At 54.0% G+C, this 25,192-nt stretch overlaps 2 protein-coding genes across 2 annotated transcripts; one reads left to right on the top strand and one right to left on the bottom strand.

Annotated features, from left to right (window-relative positions):
• Nucleotides 1-5,215: 5,215 nt before the first annotated feature.
• LOC128269723 (mucin-17-like) lies at nt 5,216-13,964 on the top strand. Its single transcript, XM_053007116.1, has 9 exons — nt 5,216-5,826; nt 6,292-6,426; nt 7,173-7,688; nt 7,758-7,955; nt 8,013-11,452; nt 11,539-11,673; nt 11,750-11,961; nt 12,040-12,354; nt 12,447-13,964. The coding sequence occupies exons 1-9, from the start codon at nt 5,216-5,218 to the stop codon at nt 12,801-12,803; spliced, it is 5,919 nt and encodes a 1,972-aa protein (XP_052863076.1). The 3' UTR covers nt 12,804-13,964.
• Nucleotides 13,965-14,126: 162 nt separating this feature from the next.
• Nucleotides 14,127-20,238, bottom strand: LOC128270002 (uncharacterized). Its single transcript, XM_053007404.1, has 7 exons — nt 20,078-20,238; nt 19,552-19,975; nt 19,305-19,471; nt 18,799-19,228; nt 18,513-18,705; nt 17,651-18,439; nt 14,127-16,917 (listed from the first exon to the last, which is right to left on the bottom strand). Exons 1-7 carry the CDS (start codon nt 20,236-20,238, stop codon nt 16,823-16,825), a joined length of 2,259 nt encoding a protein of 752 aa, XP_052863364.1. The 3' UTR covers nt 14,127-16,822.
• Between the last annotated feature and the right edge of the window lie 4,954 nt (nt 20,239-25,192).

Below are 25,192 nucleotides of genomic sequence, written 5' to 3'. Positions count from 1 at the left end.
GGCCAAGCCAATATTGTGACAAGCCTTTCGGGCGCTTTGTCCCCCGCGGTTGTTGGTTGGGACCCTTCGACACACACACCCATCGGTGGGCCGTGCGCCAATCTAAGCGATTGTTTGTCGTTTTCTATCCGCCAGCGTCCGTTCCAATTCTACTGTTGGCGAATGCAGGTCGTGGCAAGGCTTTAGGCTTGGGAGAACGGACGCCATAATTCATGGGCCCATCTGGCGTGGCTCATGCCAACACATTTTCAACCAAAAGTGGCTTCCAAGGGGGCCCTCAGGAAGTCAGATTTAATTTTTGATTTAATTTAACTCACCCCGCCAGCTCCACTCGGTCCGTCCGTCAGCCTGGTCAGTTCCGGCCTTCCGCAAGCGACTCGCGCGGGGCGGACCAAGAGTTTGTGCGCACAAGTTCCGATCCGCAAACAATCAGCAATTTAGCACGCAAAGGTCTTTTGTCAACACCCGGCACACCGGGAACGTGTGATCGGAACTCTGGGCGGAAAGTGGCAACAAATTTATCATCCTCCCTCGGTTTTTGTACACGGGAGGGCCATGTTTTTACAAGGCTCCAATTTACAAACAAACAACGACGCAGCTGTCCGTCCGTCCGTCCGTCGGATGCGGTGTCCCGCTCACGTTTCGGCCGCGGAAACTCTCTGCCTTACGACGCGCTCGCGGCCATGTTTTTGCATTCCTTCAAGGCCCAGTGAGGGGGCCGTAGAACCCGTAGAGTCATAAAGTGTCCCGTGACAGCTTGAACGCTGTCCAGCGATACGACGACCCGCTGGACGCTGGATTATCGGACCGATTGCTTCTGAGCGGCTGATAGAGCGCTGAGCTCCGGTACAAAGTAAGCCACCGAAATGTACGGAATTTTAACGATGTAAAAACGGTGCAGCTGATATGCACGCGATGGCGTCCACCGTGGGGTTCTCAGTCGGTCGGGCGCAGTTCCTTGATTCCTACGACCCACGTCATCCACACGTCGAATCGCAACTACCGCTAATCGGCGTACGGCCACGTCGCCCATAACAATACGATTCTCACACCATAAACACCCGGCCGGTAAGTTATCGGACGCATCTTCCCCATCTACGGGACGGGCCACAGGTCTCGATGAGGGTCTCAGTTTATCACCGTCAACCCGTAACACTGGTGCGCGGATGGGTCACGGCATGGCACAGCATTATTCATGCCTCTGACCTGAAAGCTGGCCCGCTGATAGCTTCGGGCTTCCCGCGCCACAGGCGGCTCGGGGCGGCTCGACGTCGACGATTACTTTATTCCGATGCCGATGGGTGCGGAAAATTTGCAAACCGTTCCGATCGCACGCCAATTGTTTACGCCACCCCGGAGGGGAAGAACGGGTCGCCTACGGCGGTTATGTTCTTTGCTTCTGGTGTGGGCACCGTCTGTGTTCGACGTGTCTATTATTGTGCTGAGAGTTTTCCACGGACTTGCACACGTGGCGTGTCTACGCACTGTTACCTGCTGTGAAGACCTCGCAGGGTCTTCGGAACTGAGAACAATTCGCGCGAGGCGCCGACCGACGCGACCGGGTGATGCGCATAAATAGGCTCCGAGTCTCACGATCGTCTTCCTGCTAATCATTTCATCGCGTCTTCCCCTGGCCACATTAGTCATCGCCTTTTGAATGTCATTTTCCGGGCTCACGGACACGCACACAGCGACAGATTAGGATAATCTGCAACCAGAAGAATGGCCCCGTGCAAGAACAGTGCGGGTGCAAGTGTGGATAGCATAATTCCGAGACCGAGACGGCGCCCGGACGCATTAGGACGCCTTCTGTTTGCCTCTTTCTATCGCACACTCTTCCACCTTGCGATGCGACGCGACACCTGCGCGGCGCGTCTGCTTGGCGCAGGCGATCCCAAACACCCGTTGCGCCGCCGAGTTGCCCTTAACGAGCCGCACCGCAATAAAAGGGTCCGCCCGCCAACAAGTCACTCAACCCGCCCGCGCAACGATAGAGATCGCCGACTAATGAACGTCCAAAATGATGGCGGCACCGGCACCACTTCCTATTTGGCAGATTTTCGCCAACGGACCGCCGGCCCATTCCGTCGCCTGGATTGCCGTCCTTCTGGTTCGGTTTGCAGCCCGGCCGGCCTCAGTCTTTCGGATTCAGTCGCCCAAGCAGGACCGACCGACCGATCTTGCCAGTGAAGGGCGCTGCCATCTTCGCGCTACTTCGTGACTTCTTGTGTCCCTGGTGTGGGAGTGTGTGTGATTCTGTGGTTTCTCTGCCGCTCTGCGAAGGTGCTCTTCATAATTAGACCCCAAAACGCGGGGGTTCGTTACGCATGAGAACGTTTTTCTGTCCAGCACCGGCGGCGGCCGACGGAGGGCACCTCTTCACGTGAAGGAAGAATAAGAAATCGTCGGAACGGTCGGAAGAAACTGAAAGAAAAAAAGATCAAGGGTCAATTGTGCTTCGTTCTTCGTTGTGCTGTGTTCTCGGTCACCAACTCGGTCGTCGCGGATGCCCGAAGACGGAAGCACTCGAGCGCGGACAGCTTTATTGTGTGGCCCCCGAGTCTGCGCGTCCTGCGGCCGGTGTCAAGTGAAAGTGAACGAACGGGGCCCCGGTCCGGCAGAGTGGCTAGAACCTCGGACGCGAAACGTAGTTCCGTAGTTGGAGTTCCACGCGATTCATTTGCCGTCCGTTTGCTTGGACTCAAGCTCAAGTTGCGCTCCGTGGTCGCAAAGTCGGAAATGACCAACCGTTTTCCGGACTCCCATTCGCTCGGTAAGTGTGATCGTAAACGGTGCTGCGTGGTAATTGAAATTGGCCTGCGCCGCGCCACGAACGAGACACTGCTTCACGTTGTGAAATTATCACACCTTCCCTCCCGCGTGCGTTTGTCGTCCCGTTTACTTCCTCGTCCCGGCAGGTCACTTAGGAACTGCACGAAGTGTCGAACTGACCACTCTTTCGCTGGCCGACGTGATGAATTACATCACCCACGGCCGCGAGGAACTGTTTCACTTTCATCGAGTTCGCCTTTTCCATCCCATCGCTCAACCGCCGAGTGTTGGACCAGTTTTCACGAACAGGAAACGGGTGCATTTGTTTTCCGGTCGGTGCGTGAGCTTTCACCGCCAAGTGCAATCACCGGTTCCACCGGTGTCCCAGTGGCAGGATCGTCCGATCGATCGACTCCAATTCCCATCGCTGCTGCCTAGAAGACCGAGATCGAGAAGATCGCAATTATAGGAGCGAACATGGCGAACACGGGCAGAATCGATCAACTTGCGCTATTCTACTACTGACCGCATTCCGCAGTGTCTGGTGGCTGGTCCATTCGCTTGCGGGGCGCTCAATCAGCTTCGGGCCACTGCTGCTGGACCACCACACCCTCCCGGGTGCGGGTCGACCGCCGCCACCGCTAGGGGCTTGCCCGGGCACTAGAATAGGGCCCGACGCAACCCCACCGTAAACTAGTTTTGCCCCAGTGTCTATCTTGCCGATCGACCGCGGGCCCGTGGCCATGTGGAGGTGTTTTCGCAAGCTCCTGTGACATTCCTCCGCCACCGTGCCGGGGTCTCTTGGTTCCCCGGTGCTTTTGGTCGCTGCCAAAAGAATGAAAAAGTATTAAAAAATGTAAAATCGAATCAAGGCAGGCGTTTGCTAACGTCAACCCCAATTCCGGGGGGAAGCTTCCGTCGAAAGTGGGCCACTAGAAGGATCCTTGGTAACGTGTTGATGTGTGGCGGAGCCGCAAGGATTCGTTCGGAGGGGGAACATTGTGCGGTCCTTTCGCGCGTATAAAGGTTTCCGGGGTTTCCTTCCTAAGGCCCCCCTAACACAACCTGCACACCGCAAGAGTGCGTTTGTGTGTGTTTGTGTTTTGCACCGTCCAAGGCTACTGCGCGGGAAGTGAAAGACAAAGGAAACGCGCGCGCCAAGACTTTCCCTCTCTGCTGCTGTTGCGGGCAGCCTACTCAGACTTCTTGTTCTCGCATTCATGTTCTTGCCACGGCACTCTTCGTTTTGCACCAAACACACACACCAATACCAATTGAACACTAATACCACCTGAAAGAATTAAGCGCACTGCCCCAGAGGGGGGCTCAGGCGAGACTTTCTTGCCGCGCGAAGGGCAGTACCGCGAGGTGAACCAAATGCAGAAACATTTCGTCGAATCGCAAAACCTGTTCCTCTTCAGCTCCTTTTTGAAGCCGGCCGTCGGCGAGGACCGCCCCCCTCGCCCTCGTTCACAAAGGACCAAGGGTTCGTCGTCGGTTGCCAGGGCGTTGCCGCTGGGGGCCGCCGTGCAATAATATGCTGTGCCTCCCTTTTTGGTCCCTCTCTTTTGGTGATGCTTTCGAAACAGTGGCTGGCTGCGACGGGGGGGGCCCGGCTCCGGACGTGAATGCGTTTTTTTTCGTGTTGTTGTTGCCCCAAGATAACACCAGAGCCTTTGGGCCCGGGACACCAACACTTGCTGCTGCGGTGGCACCGAGCACACACCAACGCGCGCCCCGCCATGGGGTCGTGTTGTGCCGGTAACCAATAATAATGGCAACCACCGCACACAGCCCCGGACAGCCCCGAAGCCTCAGACAAGAGTCAGACGGCGGCGGCCATCGCACACACGAACCCGACCCGAACCGGATCGCAATTTTGTCTGGCCCCGCAGGGTAATGAAAGGGTGCTTACAGAGCACAGAGCCACAGGCACCAGTTCCAGCAGCAGCAGCAGTGTATTGGCCACCACACCGTCGCCGTTTGCTGTTACGAGTGCCGCTCCGAGTGCGTGTTTAACCTTCGTCGGCTCGTAGTCACGTACGGCGCCGCAGAGCAAGCCCACGGACCACGCGCGTTCTGTTGTGTGTGACGTCACCGGACGGATGTTTGGTACCGTTTGCGCCGAAGTTACCGAATGTGCGGCGTACGTTCTCCTACGACATTCAGTGCATTCGCGTCTAACTTTTTACACGAGCTAATAACGGTACACTCCCGAGCTTCCTTTTTAAGGCTAGGCTGTGGGTGCGCCATTCCGACTCCCTTTCTATTTCGCTTTGTCTGGCCTCTGAACCCTCTCTCTCGCTCTCTCTTTCTTGCAGATCGCTAGACACGAAGACACCATTGGCGCAGTGACAGAACATCGACACTACTTCTGAGCAGGGATCCCGCTGAGAGACAGCTGACGAGACGCAATCAGAGCAGACAACCGAGCCGCAGCAAGATGGACGATTCGTCCGGTTCGTCCAGCAACGTCGATCGGCACCACCGCAATGGCAGCGCCGGCGATGGGTACGCGTACAAGAACGAGATCTCGCTCTCGATCGGTGACGGCGGCAGCGGGGACGATCAGGGTTCACGCACCAACAGTACGGCCGTCCCGACACCGTCGCCCCGTCACGTCGAGCTACCGATCGGAACACGGGCCGATGGCGGAGACACGAGCGAGTACACGGCCCTCCGCCACGAACCAATGGCAATGGGCAACGGGAGTAAATCGAACGGCGGGCTGGACAATCCTGCGTTCGAGCCGGAACAGGCGAAGGAAAAGCGACCGCTCAGCTCGTTCGGTCACACCAACGAAAAGTCCCTCGGAGTGGTCTCGGTCAACGGCAAGGGCGCGGGCGAGAAACCGGTCGCGGAAGCCGTAAACCTGGAGCTGCTCAACATGCCGTCCGGCAAGCTGCCGGCGGCCGCGAACGGGCACAACAACAAGAACGGTGGCACGAACGGGGCGGCCGGTGCCCTGCCGGTCAAGAAGGACACCGAGGTGGATCTGGGCGATCCGTACGACGAGTACTTTGTGCCGGTGAACGAGCACAGGAAGTTTATGAGGTACAGTATGAGCGGGACGCTGCGCCAGGGGGTGTTGTTTACGCACGCTTACAGTTGTGGTCAAGAGTGTCCCCTCTCCCGTGTCATGTTCAGAACTGTTCCACTCTAAAGTTAAAATCCCCGGATCCCTGACAATCCATTGCCAATCCCTGCCACTCCCTGCGCCTTAATCCCGAACCACCATTTTCGGCTAATTGATCACTAAACTGGCCATTTGTCTATGTCTCTCTCTCTCTCTTTCTCGCTCTCCGAACGTTTCTTATCGCATTTCCGCTACCATCAATCCCTTCTCGGTTCCTACCTAACCGTGCACCGTGTCGTGTGTGTGTGTGTGTGTTTCTGTGTGTCGGGTGGCCATTTCGCGTGCACTTGCGTGGGATCGGACTACGCACTTCACGACTCTCGATCGTGTGCCGTGGGGGTTCGCCGGGCCTGGACCTCGCCCAATGTCCTGTTGTCCTGTAGTGTCTCCTTCCAAAAGTCACGCCACGGGCGCACGGTATACGGGCGCCATGGTCGCGGCGTCGACTACGCGGGACACTCGGTGAATGAGCCCGCCGCCGGAACGATGGACTATAAACAGTGGACCACAATCACGAGGTACCGCCATCCCGTTTTCCGTCTCAGATCACCGATCGGCCACCACCCCCATTACACTACCTACCCGCACCCACCCCTTGGCGGTTGTCCATGACCGTTTTTCTGTGAATAGCCTTTCCTTGCTTTGGGGCTCTCTGTCTCGGGTCTTCGCGGGTCACCTACATCACACCGATGGCGAGACCGGAGTATCGCCAGATCGGTACCCAACCCAACGCTAGGAACTAAGATCCGCACCTTTGTGGCAAGTGTACAGTGCCGCCCCCACCGCGAACAAATGTCAGACACTCGACCGAAGTATCGCAGGACACGACACCGGCATTAATAACGAGACACAACAGACACACAGACCAACACTCGAACACGCCTTCCTTTACGCACATTACTAAAAGCTGCACCAATCGGGGAGAGGGCAACTGTTTTGGTCCCGGCCTAACATCGAGGAAACTGGGTGGCTTTAAGGAACCGCGCGCACCGCCATTACACACATCCATTCTAAGCCGAATTGACCTAAACACGGAGCAGGGCTTGAGCTGGAACGCTCGCATCTGTACATTCGCTCGCCGAGAGGCCGCCGGTGACGGTGAAGGGGGTGACAGGGAACTCTGTTCCTCGGTGGACCTTCCGGCAAACAGATTAGAGTTGTAACTAATGCGATTGTGTACAGTCCATGGCTTTAAGGCTCCCTTCTCTCTTCCCCAAACACACACAAACGGCGCTCTAATGCATTCCGTTTCTTTCGCCGGCAGAGGTGAGAAACTGTACGTCACGAAGGATAAGCGCGAGAAGAAGCGAAAAAGCTGGCCCTTCTGGTTGCTCGGGCTGGCGATACTGTTGGCCGTGATCGTGGTGGCCATACTGGCCGGTTCCGGCGTCATCTTTAACGACTGTCCCACGCCGGTCGAATCGCGCCAGTTCGGTGATAAGGTGGCCACGGCCGGCGTGTTCGGGTTGGGCAAATCACAGCCCGGCAATGGCAGCTCCTCGTCGTCGACGGCCAGCAGCACCACGAGTACCGATTATCCGACGACATCCAGACCTCCTCCGGTAGCACCGATCACCACCACCGAAGGAGTCACCGTTTACGTGCCGAACACGCTCGAGGGACAAATTACGCTGGCGAACGTGGAGTTCCTGGACGATTACCGCAACCCGAACAGCTCGGCCTACAAGACGCTGGCCGCCGAGCTGGAGGAGGAGATCATCGACACGCTCAGCACGCCCGATGCGCGGGGTCCAATCTATGTGAGGATCTTGAACATGAAGTAAGTACGCTGCGCTGTGTCCTGTGTCCTGTGTCCGAGCATCGCACTAATCTGCTTACGCTCTTCCAGGCCCGGTTCAGTGGTTGTGGACTACCGCGTCAGCTGGGAGCCGAATGCGATGGAAATGTCCGAGGACACGATGAAGCACCGACTGAACAACTACCTGCTGCAGAACGGCAACTATCTGTCGACGTACATAGTGCCAACGAACACGATCCGTGTGGCTCGGCTGCCGGACCTGTGCGTCATGAAGCGCTCGGCTAAAGAGTAAGTAACAACAATCACTGTTAACCGAATAAAGTTAACCGACCACTCTGTTTCTAGCTGCGAGTATGGCTGCACCTTCGATGCCAAGGTCGGTGACTTCATGTGCACTTGTCCGAGGGGAATGTTGCTAAACGATGAAGATGGACGCACCTGCTACAGTCCAGTTCCGGCGATCAACGTGGATGAGCACAGCACGGAACCAAAGAGCGAGCCAGAACCTTCTGCTGAACCGGAGCCCGCTAGTGAACCGGAACCTGCTAGTGAGCCTGAAGCTACTAGTGAACATGAACCATCTAGTGAGCCTGAACCGAGTAGCGAACCCGAGCCATCTAGTGAACCCGCACCAGCTAGTGAACCTGAACCATCTAGTAAGCCGGAGCCTTCTAGCGAGCCAGAACCGGCGAGCGAACCAGAGCCGTCGAGCGAACCAGAGCCGTCGAGCGAACCGGAACCAGCGAGTGAACCGGAACCCACGAGCGAGCCGGAACCGGCGAGCGAACCGGAACCTTCCAGTGAACCAGAGCCGGCTAGTAAGCCAGAACCTACTAGCGAGCCCGAGCCAGTGGTAGAACCGGAGCCCACGGCTTCAGAAACCTCTACGAATGCCTCCACGCAAGACCATTCGGCCAAATTGATCATCTCTTCGACGGAAGCGATCGCGAGAACGAGCACACCAGAACCTAAGAGCGAGCCGGAACCATCGAGTGAACCGGAACCGGCTAGCGAACCTGCAAGCGAACCAGAGCCAACGAGTGAACCGGAACCAGCCGTTGAGCCAGAGCCCAAGAGCAGCAAATCAGGATCGGCGGTATCGAGCGAACCGGAACCTTCGAGCGAACCGGAGCCAACGAGCGAACCAGAACCAGCGAGTGAACCCGAGCCAACGAGCGAACCGGAACCGGTTCCAGATACGGGCAGCGGCCTAGAGAAAACCACCGAATCTGGCAAGCTACTATCGTCTTCTGTTAGAACGTCCACCGAGCACGAAACCGTTACGACAAGCGATCAGCAACGACCGTCCAGCACCAGCACGACGACGGATGACTCGCAGCTACCGGACTTTATGTTTGTCGATAAAGAATCGATGATGAAGCACCCTCCTAGCACGACCGAGGACACCCCCAAGCCCGTGGTGCCGGTAACAGAGCAGGCAACCAGCGAAACGCCCGCACCCGTAACGGAAATGATCGTCGACGACACGCCCGTGCCGATGTCGTCGAACTTTTTCGTGTCACCCAAACCCACGACGACCACGGAGCCGTCGGACGGGTTTGAGGAGGGTCGCTCGTTGGCTTCGAACCAACCGACCGCAAGCGAAAGCACCGTGTACGCTACGTCCAGTCCGATTTCGCTGGAACAGTGGCGTTCATCGACCAGCTTCTCTACGACCACGGAAGCCCTAGGCCACAAGCCGGACACGGGACCCCTTCTTTCGACCCTTGAAACGTCCAGCAAAGGTGCCTCCTCGTACGCCGTAACGGAGACGGTACTGGAAGCCGAAACGGTGGCCCCGCTTTTGGCCACGCACAACGAGTCCCCGTTCCTGCCCGAGATCGGCAACAATACGAGCTTGGAGAACATCCTGCACGAAGGCATCGATCGCCACGAGACGTACGAGATCGAGTCGCAGCCACAGTTCCTGGAGGTGGTGCCACTGTCCAAGGAGAGCGATCGCAACGACTACAAGAAGCAGTTGAATTCGCGCGTCACGGAAACGATCATCATCACCACGACCATCCGCAGTCCCGTGCCAGTGACGGAGTCGTTGGAAGAGCTTCTGAATGTGGCCAGCTCCAAGAATATTGTCGAGCAAACGACCAACAGCGGCGAAGACGTGGCGATTACCAGCACCGAGCGCGGTGACGAAGAGCACACCACAATCGTGATGGACCAGATCAACGGCACAAAGTTGGCCCCAGCAGGGGTGTCTCAAACGGTCACGCCTGTGGGAAAGTCAAACTTTGAAGAAAGTACCGAAATGGTACAAATAACCACCAGTGCGGAAGAACTAGGGTCGACCACGTTGCAAGTGGAACCGGAGCAAATCACCTTCGTTCAAAACTCGGAACCCTCCGTGAAGACACAAGGTTCCGCGGAAACATCAAGCACTACCGTAATGGCTAGTACCAGCACCAGCACAAGCACTAGCACGAGCACAAGCACCACTACCGAGACATCATCTTCGATGGCCCCACCATCGACCGAAACACTGCCACGGATTACGGCCATCGAGAAGGATCTGATCAATCTGAAGGAGAACGACCTGGCGGATGATAACGATATCTCCGAAAACGAACTACGGGTTGTGCCACTGGAACGTTTTAGTAAAGATCCGGGCCGGCTAGTGACGGACACCGTTCGGTCCGTCACAACCTCCAGCCAGCCGTCCAGCGAGAGCCCGGTGCCCACCTCGACGACCGGTCATTTTTTAGACGAAACGACGTTTCATTTGATTAGATCAGAGCGATCAAATGGAACGTCGTTAATCGGAAGTGGCTTTTCTGACAACGGCCAGATGACGACGACCACCACGGGCAGCAGCATCACCAGCAGCACCACGTCGAGCAACGTGGATGTACAGAGCGAGCGAATCGAGACACTGCTCGGTTCGGCGGCCATGTTTACCAAGTGTGCTGTCGGCCAGTTCGAGTGCACCAACGGAACCTCCATCAAGGACGGTAGCTCGTGTATCCAGAAATCGGAGCGCTGCGACTCGGTGTCGCACTGTTCCGACAACTCGGACGAGCAGGACTGCGAGCGGCTCGGGTGCCCCGGCCACTTCCAGTGCCTCGATGGGGTCTGCCTCGCCCGGCAGCACGTGTGCGACGGCATAGCGCACTGTCACGATGGCTCCGACGAGCAGGACTGCAGCCAGTGGCAGTGTAACTTCGACGAGCTCTCGTGCAATCCGGCCACCGGCAATGGGCCGTGTTTGCCGGCCCTTTGGAAGTGTGACGGGCTGGAACAGTGTGCCAATGGGTTCGACGAGAGCAACTGTCCGGACACGTGCACGAACGATGAGTACTTCTGCCCGAGTCAGCGCAAGTGCATCCCCGAGGCGTGGCGTTGCGACGGATCGGTCGATTGCACCGACGGTGAAGACGAGCGGCTGTGTGACTGTCCGCAGGATAGCTTCAAGTGCAACACCGGTGGTTGCGTGGCCGGCGCGTTCGTTTGCGACGGCCATCCGCAGTGTCCGGATCGGTCGGACGAGTGGAACTGTCACCAGTTGGAACCGGCGGATGGATCGCTGCGCGTGAAGCGCAACTCTACGGAGCCGCTGGCCGTGTGCGGTGACGGATGGAACGGGAAGCTGGCCGACCTGGTGTGCGCCGAGCTGGGTTTCGTGGGCGCGAGCAAAATTACGTTCACCAGCGTCAGCAACCGGTCGCAGGGATACACCATGTATCGGGCGACGGAGAAGGATCGGCTTGCGTTCGAAGCGATCGATTCGATGAAGTGCAACAAAGGGTTGCAGCTGGAATGCGAGGAGTTCCGTAAGTATTTAGTTCGGGGGTATTGCAGCGGCCGCCTAGTCTGTTTCATGCTAATCGTCTGACTCCTTCTACGTGGCGCTGGACAGGATGTGGTCGCGAAGGGGTACACCCGTCACTCGCGCAACGGACTACCGGTGGCACCGTGGCAGATCACAGCCAGTGGCCCAGTTTGTCGTTAGCGTTCAGCAACAATGCAGCCATCAAGTGTACGGCCAACATAGGTAAGTTGGGAGAACGAGAAACCGCCACCCCAGGAATGCGACGTCTAACGGCTCGTGCGGCCTCTTCTCGGTTTAGTATCGCCCCGCTGGGCACTCACCAGCTACACCTGCATCATGGGCAAAACCGAGTTCGTCAACAATCGCAACGTTGCCGACATGAAGTGGAAGCTGTTTGCCGGAAGATCGCAGTTTAACGCATCGCTTGGAGAGCTACCGACGACGGCCACGCGGTCCACCGATGCTCCGTACCAGATTGTGGATGTCAAACGAATCGTACCGTATCCTCAGGTAATGAGAACTGCTAGATCCATCATCATTCGTCCTCAATCTTAACCGTGTTAACCGTGTCCCCATTGTGGCCTTTAGTCGAAATACAAACAATTCATGTACACCGGCGATGTGGTGCTGCTGGAGCTGGCCAGTCCCCTGCGGTTGAGCGACATCGTCGGAAGCGTTTGTCTGGCGAAAGCACCCATCAGCATCGACCCGGAGCAACTGTGCGTCACCGCCGGTTGGGGTTCGGATCTCGAGAATACGGCCACGACGGAACAATACCTCAAGTACCTGCCCGTTCCGACGGTGCCCACGGAGCGGTGCAACTCGTCGATGCACTACAACGGTGCGCTGCCGGAGAGCACCATTTGTGCCGGGTATCTGAGCGGCAACAAGACAACTTGCTACGTAAGTTTCACAAGAACCAGGAACCGAGAGGGGCCAGAAATGATCGTAACAACACGCTACGTATTCTCTCTCTCTCTGTTTCCCACGCACAGAACGACGAAGGTGCGCCACTGATGTGCTACATCGACGGTACCGGCCAGTGGCAGCTGGAAGGTGTTCTCAGTTACCATGGCAACTGTGGCAAGCGGCCACATCCGGCCATTTACAATGCGATTACCTCAAACATTTCCACCTGGATCCGGTACACGGTCGGCAATGACCGAATGTTCGAGCAAACGGTGGTGACGGCGGCACCGCCCGCAGCCGCCGCATCATCACTTCCAACCTCAACGGCGGCAGCGCTCACGGAAAGCAGAGCCGCCGTGGCAAACGTCTCGGCGGTAGATCAGACGGACAGCAGCACGACGCCAGCGACGGCGACAACCACAGCCTCGGTAGTTGCACGGTAAAGCGGCCCACAAACCGAACCAATACCTATCCATCTCTGCATGTAGAGTGCCACGTGTCCACGCACGGACCTGTGGCACGTTTGTAAATAGGGCAGGGGAACGAGAGAGATAGGTGTGTGGTACACAAGAAGGTCCGACCCAGGGTCACCGGACCAACCGGTCGCAGTCGATCTGGCTGGGGACAACCTAAGTAGTGGTAGCCAAGCACGATTGGCAAGGGTTGCGCGATCGTATGACAAAAAGGAAATCACAAATCAGAACAGAAAACCGAAAAGAAAGTAGGCGAGAAGGAGCAGGAAAACCTAGTCACAAAAGTCGAATACTTTGTGCCAACGAAACGAGAAACCGCGCTGCATAAACCGATGCGAACCGATGGCGAAAGAATGCCGGGGACGAGAACCGTATAATCCTAGCGCGCGCCCTGAGAGTCCTTCCTGGGAGCTGCGAGAACGAACTGTGTACAGTGAGTGAGAAGAGTTGCTTCCACGGTGAACTCTGATTGTGGGGCAGTTGGAAATAATGACACATATGCGCGTTGTCATGGTGAGCAACAATAGCGCCCCGATTGGTGCGATAGACGAAAGAGAATAGTAATCCCCCCCCCATGCGTTAGATTTAGCGACAAGTACTGAAAAATCACTATAAACACAGTAAAGTATGGGAAAACTGATAAGAAAATACTATTTGCAATCGACGAGATAGATAAATCGGATGGAAACTTTAGCCCAACAGCGGACCTGGATGGAGGAGAGCCGCATTAGGCGATTAGAGGCAGGAGGTTCTAGGCTTGGGAGGTTGTAGAAAAATTGTTACCCGTTTGTGAGGGGCCACACCGTGTCCGTGTGCGCTCCGGACAATGCAACCGGAATCGATTTCCGCTGCAAAAGAACCAATATTAACACCTAGTAGGTAACAACACACCGAACCGAAAGTTCTCGCTTTCGAGCTGTGTGCTTTTACTCATTTTACATCCATGTTACTTTTGTATAGGCAATATGACTGGCGCTTAAGAGGGTGGTGTTTAAAATTGTCTTCGATTTTTTAATGCTGCACTCGCTGAACTCATCATAGGCCACCACAACTTGATCCGCAGCAGCAACAATATGGGAGCAGCGTGCAGAGTTTGTTTGTATGTAAAGAAATAAAATAATAAAATTAGGAATAAACCAGATACTGGTGTTTGACTTTGATGGCGATAATTTCGGAATGCTTGGTGTAGTGCAAAAAAGGCCAAGAGAGGCAAACGGTGCTTTCTGTCTTTGCTTCTTTCATGAATATATTTCTGCTCCGCTTTGCTTTGCATGTCGCCCCGTTGTGGACCGTTTGAAAAGTGATTTTTACGCGCCACTCCCGGAGCACTAAAAATCTGTTTCCTACTTAAGACAACACACACGCCATCCCGCGCTCCTTCTCTTTCTCTGTAATTCTACTGCCCTACCGTGTTCTTTTTGCGCTCACCCAAGTGCGCTTTTGCATTCTCTTTCTACTTGCTTAACCCCCTCAGGATTTTTGGTCACACTCTGGGTTTGTGTGAGGCGGCGCGGCACCGCATAAGCTTGTGTTACCATGCTCCGGATTTTGAACCTACCTGAAAACGACGGCAATCTGGGGCCACCGTCGTGAGCCACGGGGGTTAGCAATTCGGTAAATAGAAGAAAAAAAACTTGCGAATACATTCCATTTCGCACTTGAAGGAGCCGGAATTTTGTGTGTGGCGCTGTCCCTGATCCCTTCTCTCTCGCTCTATCTACCGAGACAATTTATATTTTTAATGATCTGCCTTTCTCTAACTCATACTAATTATACTAGTAAAATAACATAAAAATGTGTAAGGTAGCATATTTGACGACGTGTGCGCGCCACCGAACGATGACACGACCAGGCAGACAGGATGCGCCCTGTCGCACGCGCACACAAGCCAACACATAACGTTGGCTTTCTGGTTTCACTTCTGGGCGTGGCGCGGTACGCAAGGAACGCAGGATTCCTTAGCTTTGTGACGTAAACCGAGAAATCGCACACAGAAAAAACTCATAGAAATAATCCGCGCTTTCCGCTAAACTATGTCCTCCTGTCGCGCTTGAGCGATTAGTTTTATGTCGCTCTCTCTCTCTCTCTCTCTCTCGATCTTCTGATGATAAAATAATGGCCCTTCAAGGTTCTTTCACCGCAGAAGCCGCCGATCTTGGGCGGGTTGATAAATTATTTTTTTATATAAACCAAACAAGCAAACGAATTGGCAACGGAGTCATTTGTAAGAAGCGTATTAGATTATTGGCGCAATGTTTTCCTCGCTTGCCGTGGAGTTCGATCCGTTTCTTGACTTGACATGTAATGTAATTTATTGAAGGATGTAGTTGCTTGTTTCCCTTCACTTTAGTCCCTTTTGCGTGGATCTTTAGCCCTTTAATGCAATGGCGCAAGTCCTCGATCAAACACAAACGAACTCACACGAGGACGATCATGGAACGGAACACTTTTTTTCCCTGCACGCCCTAAACTCCTCTCAAGTGCGCTATAAGTGGGTTGTTACTTTCTACCGTTACACGTTAGTTCTGTGAATGTTGCGGCCTTATCAATTCGCTTCCTCCACTGCCAGTAATACACAGGTTGGCTTATGACCTACAGTTTTGTTTTAAAAAACGACACACAGATTTTGTCCTACATGTTTGCTTCATTTCTCGTTCTACTATTCGTCGCGCGCTATGTCCCATTTCCTAACGAATCCGCTCCGTGAGTGGCGTCACTCGTGGTCGAATTTCAAAAACAAGCTATACTTTCTTCCCCGGACCGGGCGTAGAGTCACTCTACCCATGTTTCTGCGAAACCAGAAAACGTTTAGCTCATCGGCTGTGATCTTCGCGCGCGCGCGCGCGTGCTCCGGATATGTTCCCGCCGCGTCCAGAGCGGTTCGGGGAACAGTTTATTGGAAATAATTTACATTGTACTTAACTATATTTACATTCGCATCGTATAAAACTAATTTTATCTGTTGTGCTGTAAATGAAAAATATAAGTCTTTCCCCCAAAAACAAATTTGTATAGTTTTGTTTTTGTTTCTACCTTTTGGCTTTTCCTCTTTCCTAACCCAATCGGGGCCCAATCCGCAATCAAGCGGATGCGATCTTCTAGAGCCGTCTACGTCTACGAATTACGTGACACAAGTCGCCGTGTGTTCTACGCCACCAATGTGGCGCAAAGATTTTGTGGCCATTCTCTTTCCCGGACGCGTGCCCTTCCCGTGGTGTGCTCTGGGCCCTTCCCTTAAACATCTAATATTACACAACTCTCAGTTCGGCGGCGGATAGGGGAAAATTTAAAATAAAACAATCAAAGTGGGACGTAGCGAAATAAAAAGAATAGGAAACAAAATAATTCAACAAAAAAATACTTATCAAATGAAATAACCTCGCCTCTAAATAGACTGCTAAACAGAAAACAAATCCTTTAACAATGTGGAGTTAACAGCGAAGAAGCGGCACAACGGGACGCCTACTAGCGGCACCCCAAGACGATGGCTGAGAACGGAGCGAGAGCCACCAACTGATCGATAAGCCAGGCACAACCGTGCTTCGGTTAGCCCGTTTTTTGCCCGCCACGAGACCTCGCAAAAAAGAACTCAAAAAAGGGGCATCATTCATGACACGCTGGGTACGCTGAGAAACGACGGCGGCGGCACAAGGGAAGCGGCAACCGATTAGAAGCAAGAAGGCCACATTCGGATGCTAGAGTTTGTGAGTGTGGCTGCCGTGTGCGTTGCGCGCCAAAAGGTCTGCGATATGGCGCAAATGTGCATCACAGGATAATGACAGTTCCCCGGTGGCGTAAAATGGAAAGACTCGCACCATCTCACGGTGTCCGCGCACGATGCTTATCGAAACTGTACCTTGTGCATGTTCGCGGGAGTGTCCCTCGGAGCGTTGACTATAATCGCGTCGCAAGTGTGGCAGATTGCAGTTGTCGACGCTACATGGCTTCTCTTACGCGCTTCGTAGACAGGTCGCAGCTACGACGGCAGATCAGTTGAAATCGAACAAATCGAACACACCTTCCGATTCGTTCAGGGAAAGATTGTAGTCGGCCGTCGGTTCCAAGTGCAAAAACATGTCCAAATCTGTGGCGACAAAATACAGTGGCGCATTAGAGTTCGTAGATAATTTCGTCATATTTTACGAGAAATTCAACTGCTTTTCAACTGTTTGCATTGCACGCGCATCTTTGCGTATTGAGTCTTAATTTTCGTCTTTTATCACCCTGCACTACACGACGCTGCACTTGGCGCACATTAGTCCATTCCACTTTTGTTATACAATCGATGAAAAGCCATACAGCACCGGAGCTGAATCTCATGGTGCTACACAATTGCTAAAGACTGTAAGTGCAGACCCACGAGAGTTCAGCTTCGGTACCGGTGAGAAACCGATGAACTTCAGCTCTTCCCGTTCCGCCACAAAGCACGCTTTGATTTCGTTCCCGTTACCTTTCCGTTTGGTCAGACATGCACATCCTAGCAATCCTTCACCGTTAGCCAACCATTTACTTTGCCGTATTTTGCAGAATGGGCGATCCATCGAGCAAGAACTCAGACTGTGATGTGACCGAGAGCAACGGAAGAAACACAGACCACAGCACTGCGTTCCTGCGCAATGAAAAGAGAGTTCGCTAGCGGCCACCCGCAGACGCTTGGTAGTTGTTGTAAAGTATCACTGCTTTCACTGCCACAATATGTAAACCACTTGAGAAGGGGACGTCCTTCTCCGAAAGGACGAAAAGGAAGACTCACAGACGCAAAAAGGAACAGACGAAAACACATGTGTTGAACATGCCGACCAAAATCCGACACTTACCATCGAACTCGCCCAATCCGTAGCGCTGGTTCTCGGGAGATTTGGAGCTCGGCGATCTAAGTGACGCCAAACCGTTCATGGCAAACTCGTACGGGAACATGTTCGGGCTCAGCTTGGTGTCTGAGAGCGACGCATTGTCGTTGCCGACTGGCTCCGACATCATCTTACCACCGGAGGCGGCGGCGTGGCAAATGTCCATGATGATACCGGCCGCACAGGCAATCGTGTTGCTGTCGCTGAGGGACGACAAAGACGGTTTCTGATCGTCGGTATCGCTTTTCACCACCAACGACGCACACGACGACGATACGGCCGTCGTGTTGCTGTTGCTGCTGCTGCTGCTGGCGGCCGCAAACATTGTTGCCGCCGTGTCGCCGTGTGAGTTAACAGCGGACACCGCACCGATACAATTACTAGTACTATCAGGCACATTCTCGGACTTAACTCTCATCATCATGCCAGTCGACGTCACCGCACCGCCACCACCGTCGTCGGCCATCGTTGTTTGACTAGCGTCGAAATGCATCGCGGTCGCCGCAGCGTCAGCGTAACAACTACGTCCAACAACACCACCGAGGTCGAACATAGTCTCGTACCGCTGCTCGGTCTTCACGATCACCTTCTGCGCAGACGAGGGGTTCACCACCGGGAGCGAACTGGACTGGGATGACCCAGCGCCCGCCGACGGGTGCGTTTCTTCTCGTTCGCACTTCACGTAACCATCGTCACACAGGGCACGAGTAAGATTGCGCTGGGCCGAGTACGGGGACGATCTCTTCACACCTCCTCCTACGGAAAAACCAGGAACACACCAGTTAGTGTTAGGGCTTCAGCCGTTCACCTTCCCCTACGGCGTACGTACTTCGTGGGCTGGAAGTTTTCACTACGCGCTGAAACGGTGACATGATTGGGTCAAAGTTTTCCAGCAACGGATCGCCGACCAGCAGTGCCGGACTGTCGATGGACCCGGTCGTATCCTTCGGACAGTAAAACACATCGATTTCGCCCTTTTCCGACTTCAGGAAAATCTCCCGCGGAGTCTGCACATCCGGCAGCTATCAGGGCGGGGCGCGGAAAACGAGTAAAATTAAATGATGTACCCTTCCGATGAGACACAGGTAGGTTTACCCTATCCATCCATCACTTACCACCAGCTTGGCCTCTGGCGGGGCCTTGATGACGACGATCGTCTGCTCGCAGAACATTTCGATCGAGTTCAGATCCTGGCATGTGAAGTAACCGTGCTTGGTGCGCGTCATGTCGTCGTTCGTCGCCGTACGCAGCTCGACGATCATCTCGTCGAGCATGTTCTCCTTCTGCTGCAATCGGAACTGTTCGCGCTGTATCCGTGCGTTCCGATCGATATTGCACAACGAATTGCCGCACTTCCACTGGATGTTGTTTTTCGACTTCTTCTCCAGCATACCGATCCCCTCGAGCACGTTGGTGATGTCGTAGATGCGCCGCTTCTGCACCTTCAGCTTCGTCGAGGCAATGTTCAGGTCCACCACCCCGTCCGGTGACTCGTTCAGCAGATCGATGAACTTCTTCGTCAGCAAACCGAGCGATGTGTCATACCTGCGGAGGATCAACAAGGATCCAAGGTATAAACCGAGCACTCGGCGATGTGAGGCCGATCGGGACGATGCCTTACCTGGTGCGTTCCGCGTAGCGCTTCTTCGAGGAGGACGACGACGATATCGACGACGTTGGCGTGGAGCAAGTCGAGTTGGGAGTTTTCAAACTACCATTGCTACTGTTCTTAGCTACTTTGGCCGGCGTAGGAGATATGCTCGATGTTTGCGACGATCGCTTAATGGCCTGCAATAGAACGCGACAATCGCTATAAAAAAATCCGAAATCTTCCGAAAGGTTAACAGGTTTATGGCGGCTATTATTACCCGGAAGTAGCTAGTGATCGTCAGATCGTTCGCAGGCTGTCGATTGTGTTGCTGTTGCTGCTGGTGCTTTCCGCTACTACGCGCCGCTGTCGACGAGGACGACGATGGCATGGTCGATGCAGGGTTGCTGCTGCTGTTGTTACTACTTCTACTTCTACCGCCGCTGCTACTGCTACCGTGGTGTGGCGGATGATGCTGCTGATGCTGCGTTTCACGGGCCTGAGGCTGTTGTTGTTGTTGTTGTTGTTGCTGTAGCGAGTACTGTTGTTGTGGGGCCACAAATGACACCCCACAACCGTACCCATGATCCAGTAGATGCGAACCCACCTTCATGTCGGGTTTCACCTCTTCGTAGTCTTCGTTCGACAGATCACTTCCATTGCTGACAACGGAAGCCTTCCGTCCGTACACCAACCCGCCACCGCTGCCGTTCCTGCTGCTGCCGTTGCTGCCACCGCTGCCGTTGCTGCTGCTGCCGTTTCTGCTCCTGCCGTCGCTGCCGCCGGTTGATCGTCGCGACCCATACACGACCACCTCTGCCGGACCCGGTTCAGGACCATCCGGCTGTTCGGCAACACTTCTCGTTTGTCGGTACTCCACCCTGAGGTTCTGGCGAGCAGGAGCACCACCTCTGCTGCTGCCGCCGCCGCCACCGGTGACCGGTGCATTGTGGTGCTTCGTGTACATTTTGTGTAACAGAGTATCGTAGCTGCACTTCACTCGGTTCTTCCGAACTGACACAACTACGACACACCGGTTCCTAGCAGTGTCCACACCATGCGCTCCAGCAAAAGTAGCGCAAACCGTTTGGGGCGCTTGGCAACCCCCGAAGCTGATGGCAATTCGTGTTCCTATACTTCGCAACTACACCACCATAGAACCGAATGAGGTTTTTGAGTTTTGTTTGTCCATTGCGCCACTATTAGCAAAGAACTAGAGAGGTTTGATACCAGCCACCAATCATCGAAGCAAATGGTGGCAATACAAGCAAAGCGAAGGCAATCCGTTACTTTTAGAACATTTTCTTGTACAATCGGTTACTACCTGAAAGTGGAACAAAACATACGGCACATTATTAGTCTAACCTGTTGGCCGCAGTCCGTGATAAGAAGATCGACAACAACCGACAACAATAAAACCATGCCAAATGGTCACACATTTGGCTACAGCTCCATCAGATCGGCAGTTATCCATGCAACTGCGCACTTATGCTCTGTGCACACACTAACGCAGCCGGCAGAGTCCCGCTTAACGCCCGACCAACAGAACAACTTCACGCACACAGAATTTCGGAAGACAAGTAACAAATGCCACCTCCTTCTGGTGGTGTGGTGAAAGAAGCAACGATACGGACACAGTGCTCCTGGGCAAAAGCGACTTTGGTTTGCCCCCCGCCAGAAACTCAACACCCGTGACCCAAAACAGCATCGAGCAGGGCCGCCCAATTCCACGAGCTGCGACAGCAAAAGTCACGCCTCACACGTCTCTTTAAGTCAGGGCCCTTTAAAACGGGTCAACCCGTTGCTAAAGAGTCTTCCGGCTAAGAATTGATTGTCAAACCTTCGATTTCGTCCGGGTGCCGAGACCATGTCATCGTGTGTACCGGGGTTTAATGTATTCTAAACCATGACCGCTGAGTCTTGAGGCCCACAAAATACGCGTATTTGAATCGATTCACAAGCGAAAGTTATACCAATCGGTCAAGGAGAGAGGTCGAACAGGGCTGGCCACGGCCACCGTGGTAGCTACTATGTGTAGCCAGCAAGATGGCTTTGCGCGGTTGCGGTGTTCGGTGTTCGCGCGACTCAACACAACAACCTTGGGGTAATATCACGAACACGCTCACAACTTCCGTAGCTTTCTATTGGTTCGCTCCACCGTCCCCGGAAGCGGACGGTGCCGGTATTTTATCGAAAATGATTCGACACAACCGAGAGCCCCGGGTAGAGTGAGAGAATGAACCCTTTTGGAACAAATGTCTGAGAACCCCGAGGGATATTGTGCACGATAATGAATACCGAAGGACATACAACACCGCAGCGCAGAGTATTGGTCCCGTGCTGTGCTGTGCCGGAGCGAACCCAAAGCCGGTCCCAAACGAGAGAAATTCCCCGGCAGAATCTACCCTTGACCGGAGCGCCCAAAAGATGGGGACAGCAGCAGCATCAGTAGTGGAGCAACTTTTTCTGACAATCGACCGCCACTACGACGACTACCACCACAGTGGGCCGATCTGGACTGTTCTGTTGCTGTTGGCGGCCGCAAGCGCGCGCTATTGGAACGGGACTTCTGCCGATGGTGTAGTGTGAAGCGCGAAGGTTGGAGCTCGCGCGCGCTTTTTCCACTGCTGGAAGCGTCACTTTTCTCCGCGCCAAACAACACACACCGACACACCGAAACATCGTGTTATGGGGCGGCTCGCGTCGCGCACTCTCACGAGTTTGTGCTCACTCCAGCGAACGCGCCAACATAACACAGAGCATTACTGGGTAGTGCGCGGAGCAGCATACTGAGGAGGAGACTGACTCCACACGCAGTGCAGGGGAGAGCGCAAAAGTTCGTCGAGATTCTTGGCCCCCTACACACGCTCGGTTCTCTCAGTGTCTCGTCGTTTCTCGCTCTCGCGCACCCCTGGCTCGGAAAGTTTGATCTTGCGGCCAGATCCTTTCACTATCATCGATGGAGAAGCCAGCTAGTGTGTGCCCGGCGGTCAGCCGTGAGATGATGTACACATCTCGAGATTTCAAGTGGAGCCCCTGCTTCTTCCGTTCTGCGTGGCCCTCTGGTTCGTTCTTCTTCCTAGCACCGAACCACAGGGAGAAGGTGGCCTGGTGTACGTGCGTGCACCCCCGGGGTGTGTATCGGGCGAAAAACCCTTCTCGCTTAATTATACTTTCACAGCGCCCCATCATCATGTCGGTGGTGCGGGATCTCACACATATCATTGGACACGACGGTGAATGTACGCATTTTGCAACGCAACCAAAAAGTATGCCATTTTCCACCAACCAGCGAGAGTTGGGAGAATCGTCCTATAGTCTTTCCTATCGTCTTTCTCGTTCCGTTGAACAATATAGCTGGGCATCTCTCTGTTGGATAAGTCTTCTTTAAAATCTAAAAATAAATCGAAGGATGGATCAGAGGCTTCTTTAAGCGTAATGTCTGGCATTCTTCTCACTACGCAATAAGCCACCTCCTGCATTGCGAGAGTTTCCGGTCGTTGGGTCATATGTGACTACACCACGATCGCGACACCAGCGCTCTGCGAAGGACATTCCTCCGATGGCTGCCGGCTGTGAGTCCGGGTGTCCGTCATCAACCTTCCTGTGTTTGGTGTGGTGGTGTTTCTCTCCGTTTCTTGTATGGAATGCAAAGTAGAGTTTCGGTGCTGCCAGTCAGCAATTTGGCTGCAGATTTGCCATCTTGAAGGCATCTTTTGACACATGTGGGACCCACACCATCCACCGGGCGTAGTGTTGTTGTTGGGCAGATTATGTGTAAAGGAGTTCATGAGCCAAAAAAAAACACAGCAGGAGGTCTTTTCTGCGCCCCTGGGGCGGCGACACAGTGAGAGCTTTCCATTCAACGGGACCCTCCGCGACAATTCGTTTTTTGAATGGCCGAGGTACACACACACACAAAATGTATGAATTTGTCACCGAGTTGCCAGAACATATGACGGCGGCAAGCCATTATCGTCACTTTATCGCCATTCATTCCTCCTCCGGATAACACCTCCCCGCAAGACGGCACCAACGAAACGGTTTCTCCAGCGGTTACTGGGATCCCGTGACATGCACTGCAAACGCATATGTTCCCCGGCACCAGCCAGAACGATGATGCTGCTGCATCATATGCTAACTTCGATTGTCTTTTTGGAACCGCACCGTGGTCTCAGTCGGCCACCCCATTCGTGACTCATCGAAATGCTTCCGGCGTGTGTGTGTGTGTGTCTGTGGGGACTGTAAAATCCGTTTCGCAACCCGGCAGATGATGGCAGATGAGAGAAAAGCGCTGTAACAGGGGCGCATCCAAAAGGTGTTGTCATTCGAGGTTTCTGTTCGTTCTTTCGAAGGACTTTCACAGAGGGTGAGTTTTTCTGAATGTTTGCGCCACGGAGTGAATCGAGCTTTAATTTTTTTTTTTTTTTTGAGTCAGCATGTTGCTAATCGCACCCAATCTATGCCACATCCGGCGGAGAAGAACGCTAATGAGGCAGACTCGTGTATACGCAGTACCAGCGAAATCATCGCCCAGTTCACCTCTGCAAGCGCGCACGACGACAGAGAGAAGGTGGTGTTCGATTGGTGATTTGGGAGAAACATATTTCGGGGATTGAAATAAATTTCACGCTCTTGCTCGGACGTGTGCGTGACCGAGAGAGTTCCCGGCCCAGATAGACCGCGGTTTGCAATCGCCATCATTTGTTGCGCTAACATGGGCCAAACAAGAGCCGATCTCAGAAACCACACTGGCATCCGTAGGTCGAAACTGCGACCAACTTCGGGTTTTTTGTGCCAAATACGCACAATCGTCAAAGTGCCAGATGACGAACCGGACGCGATCCGTCGCGCGCCGTTTCGGGTGCAATGGTCCTGCCCTGGCCTACTCTGGTGGTAGTGTGCGCGTTCCATTCAGACGCACAACGCTCCCAGAACGAAAAAGTGACCCAAAAGTGGTTCCAAAAATGTGGATCTGGTAGTTTGCTGCCGCTGCTACCTATACACTTCACAAGCTGCCCCGGCATCCAACATAAGAGATCATGTCAATGATGATGATGATGATGATGATGCCTCGATGGGGGTGAATTTTCGGCAGAACTAAAATATGCGATGGACGAGGTTCGGTAACGAGCCGTTGTGTCACACTACCACAACCTGCGACAGCGGCCATTTCGCAGCAGAATGTTACGCGATCTTTGGGGCAACATTATTCCGCGATTCGCCCTGGAAACAAGACCGTCGCAGCAATGCTCACGGCGAAACTCCAGCAGTCGGCGCGATCTGACGAATATGAAGTAACCGCACGACTTGGAGCCAAACGGAATATGGTCGGGTGAACACAGGATACACATCGCCGTGAAGGCACAAAGTTTGTACAGCAACATAAAAGCCCCGGCTGTGCCAACATAAGTCCAATCAACGAACCCAATAATACACACACACACTAGCAGCAGCAGCAACAGCAGCAGTAGGCGAGGCCGCACAAGAGTCTCTGGTCCAGGTCTTCAGCAGTGCGCCACCGGCTTCGATGAGAAGCGAAAAAAGAAAAAGACGAGGCGAGGCGAGAAAAAGGAACCGCGTGAAGAAATGGTTAAAAAAGGATCGAGTACCACCAGAGGTTGTTGCCGCCAGCAGCATCAGCCGAAACGGTCGCCGATAAATTGGGCGCTAGTTTCAAGAGAAAACACATTAGCCCGAACCTGGTTTGGTGATGATAAAAAGGAAACCCAAATCGAAGCTACGAGTGTCTTGCTGCGTCCCACAGCAACCCAGCCAGCACTGAAATATGTATCGTTAACTTGGTTAACTTGGAATGCGGGAACAAAAAAAATGCCCTCCTCGACATTCTTCGGGCATATTTGTTTTGATCAACCACCGCAGGACACTACTGGAAAGCCTTTCCTACAACAGTTCCCAGT

Source organism: Anopheles cruzii, chromosome 3, assembly GCF_943734635.1.
Source record: "Anopheles cruzii chromosome 3, idAnoCruzAS_RS32_06, whole genome shotgun sequence".
In the NCBI taxonomy this organism is placed as follows: domain Eukaryota; kingdom Metazoa; phylum Arthropoda; class Insecta; order Diptera; family Culicidae; genus Anopheles; species Anopheles cruzii.
The sequence above is the reverse complement of the archived record's forward strand: the minus strand, read 5'-3'. Positions and strand labels throughout refer to the sequence as shown.

What these genes read in the sequence shown, in the direction of transcription:
- LOC128270002 (XM_053007404.1), bottom strand. Translation starts at nt 20,238, where the DNA reads ATGTACACGAAGCACCACAATGCACCGGTCACCGGTGGCGGCGGCGGC. An exon ending in CGCCAGAGGCCAAGCTGGTG is followed by an intron (nt 18,706 to 18,798) that starts GTAAGTGATGGA and finishes CCGCCCTGATAG; the next exon opens with CTGCCGGATGTGCAGACTCC. An exon ending in GAAAACTTCCAGCCCACGAA is followed by an intron (nt 18,440 to 18,512) that starts GTACGTACGCCG and finishes GTTTTTCCGTAG; the next exon opens with GAGGAGGTGTGAAGAGATCG.
- LOC128269723 (XM_053007116.1), top strand. Translation starts at nt 5,216, where the DNA reads ATGGACGATTCGTCCGGTTCGTCCAGCAACGTCGATCGGCACCACCGC. An exon ending in CAGTGGACCACAATCACGAG is followed by an intron (nt 6,427 to 7,172) that starts GTACCGCCATCC and finishes TTTCGCCGGCAG; the next exon opens with AGGTGAGAAACTGTACGTCA. An exon ending in CAAGTGTACGGCCAACATAG is followed by an intron (nt 11,674 to 11,749) that starts GTAAGTTGGGAG and finishes TTCTCGGTTTAG; the next exon opens with TATCGCCCCGCTGGGCACTC.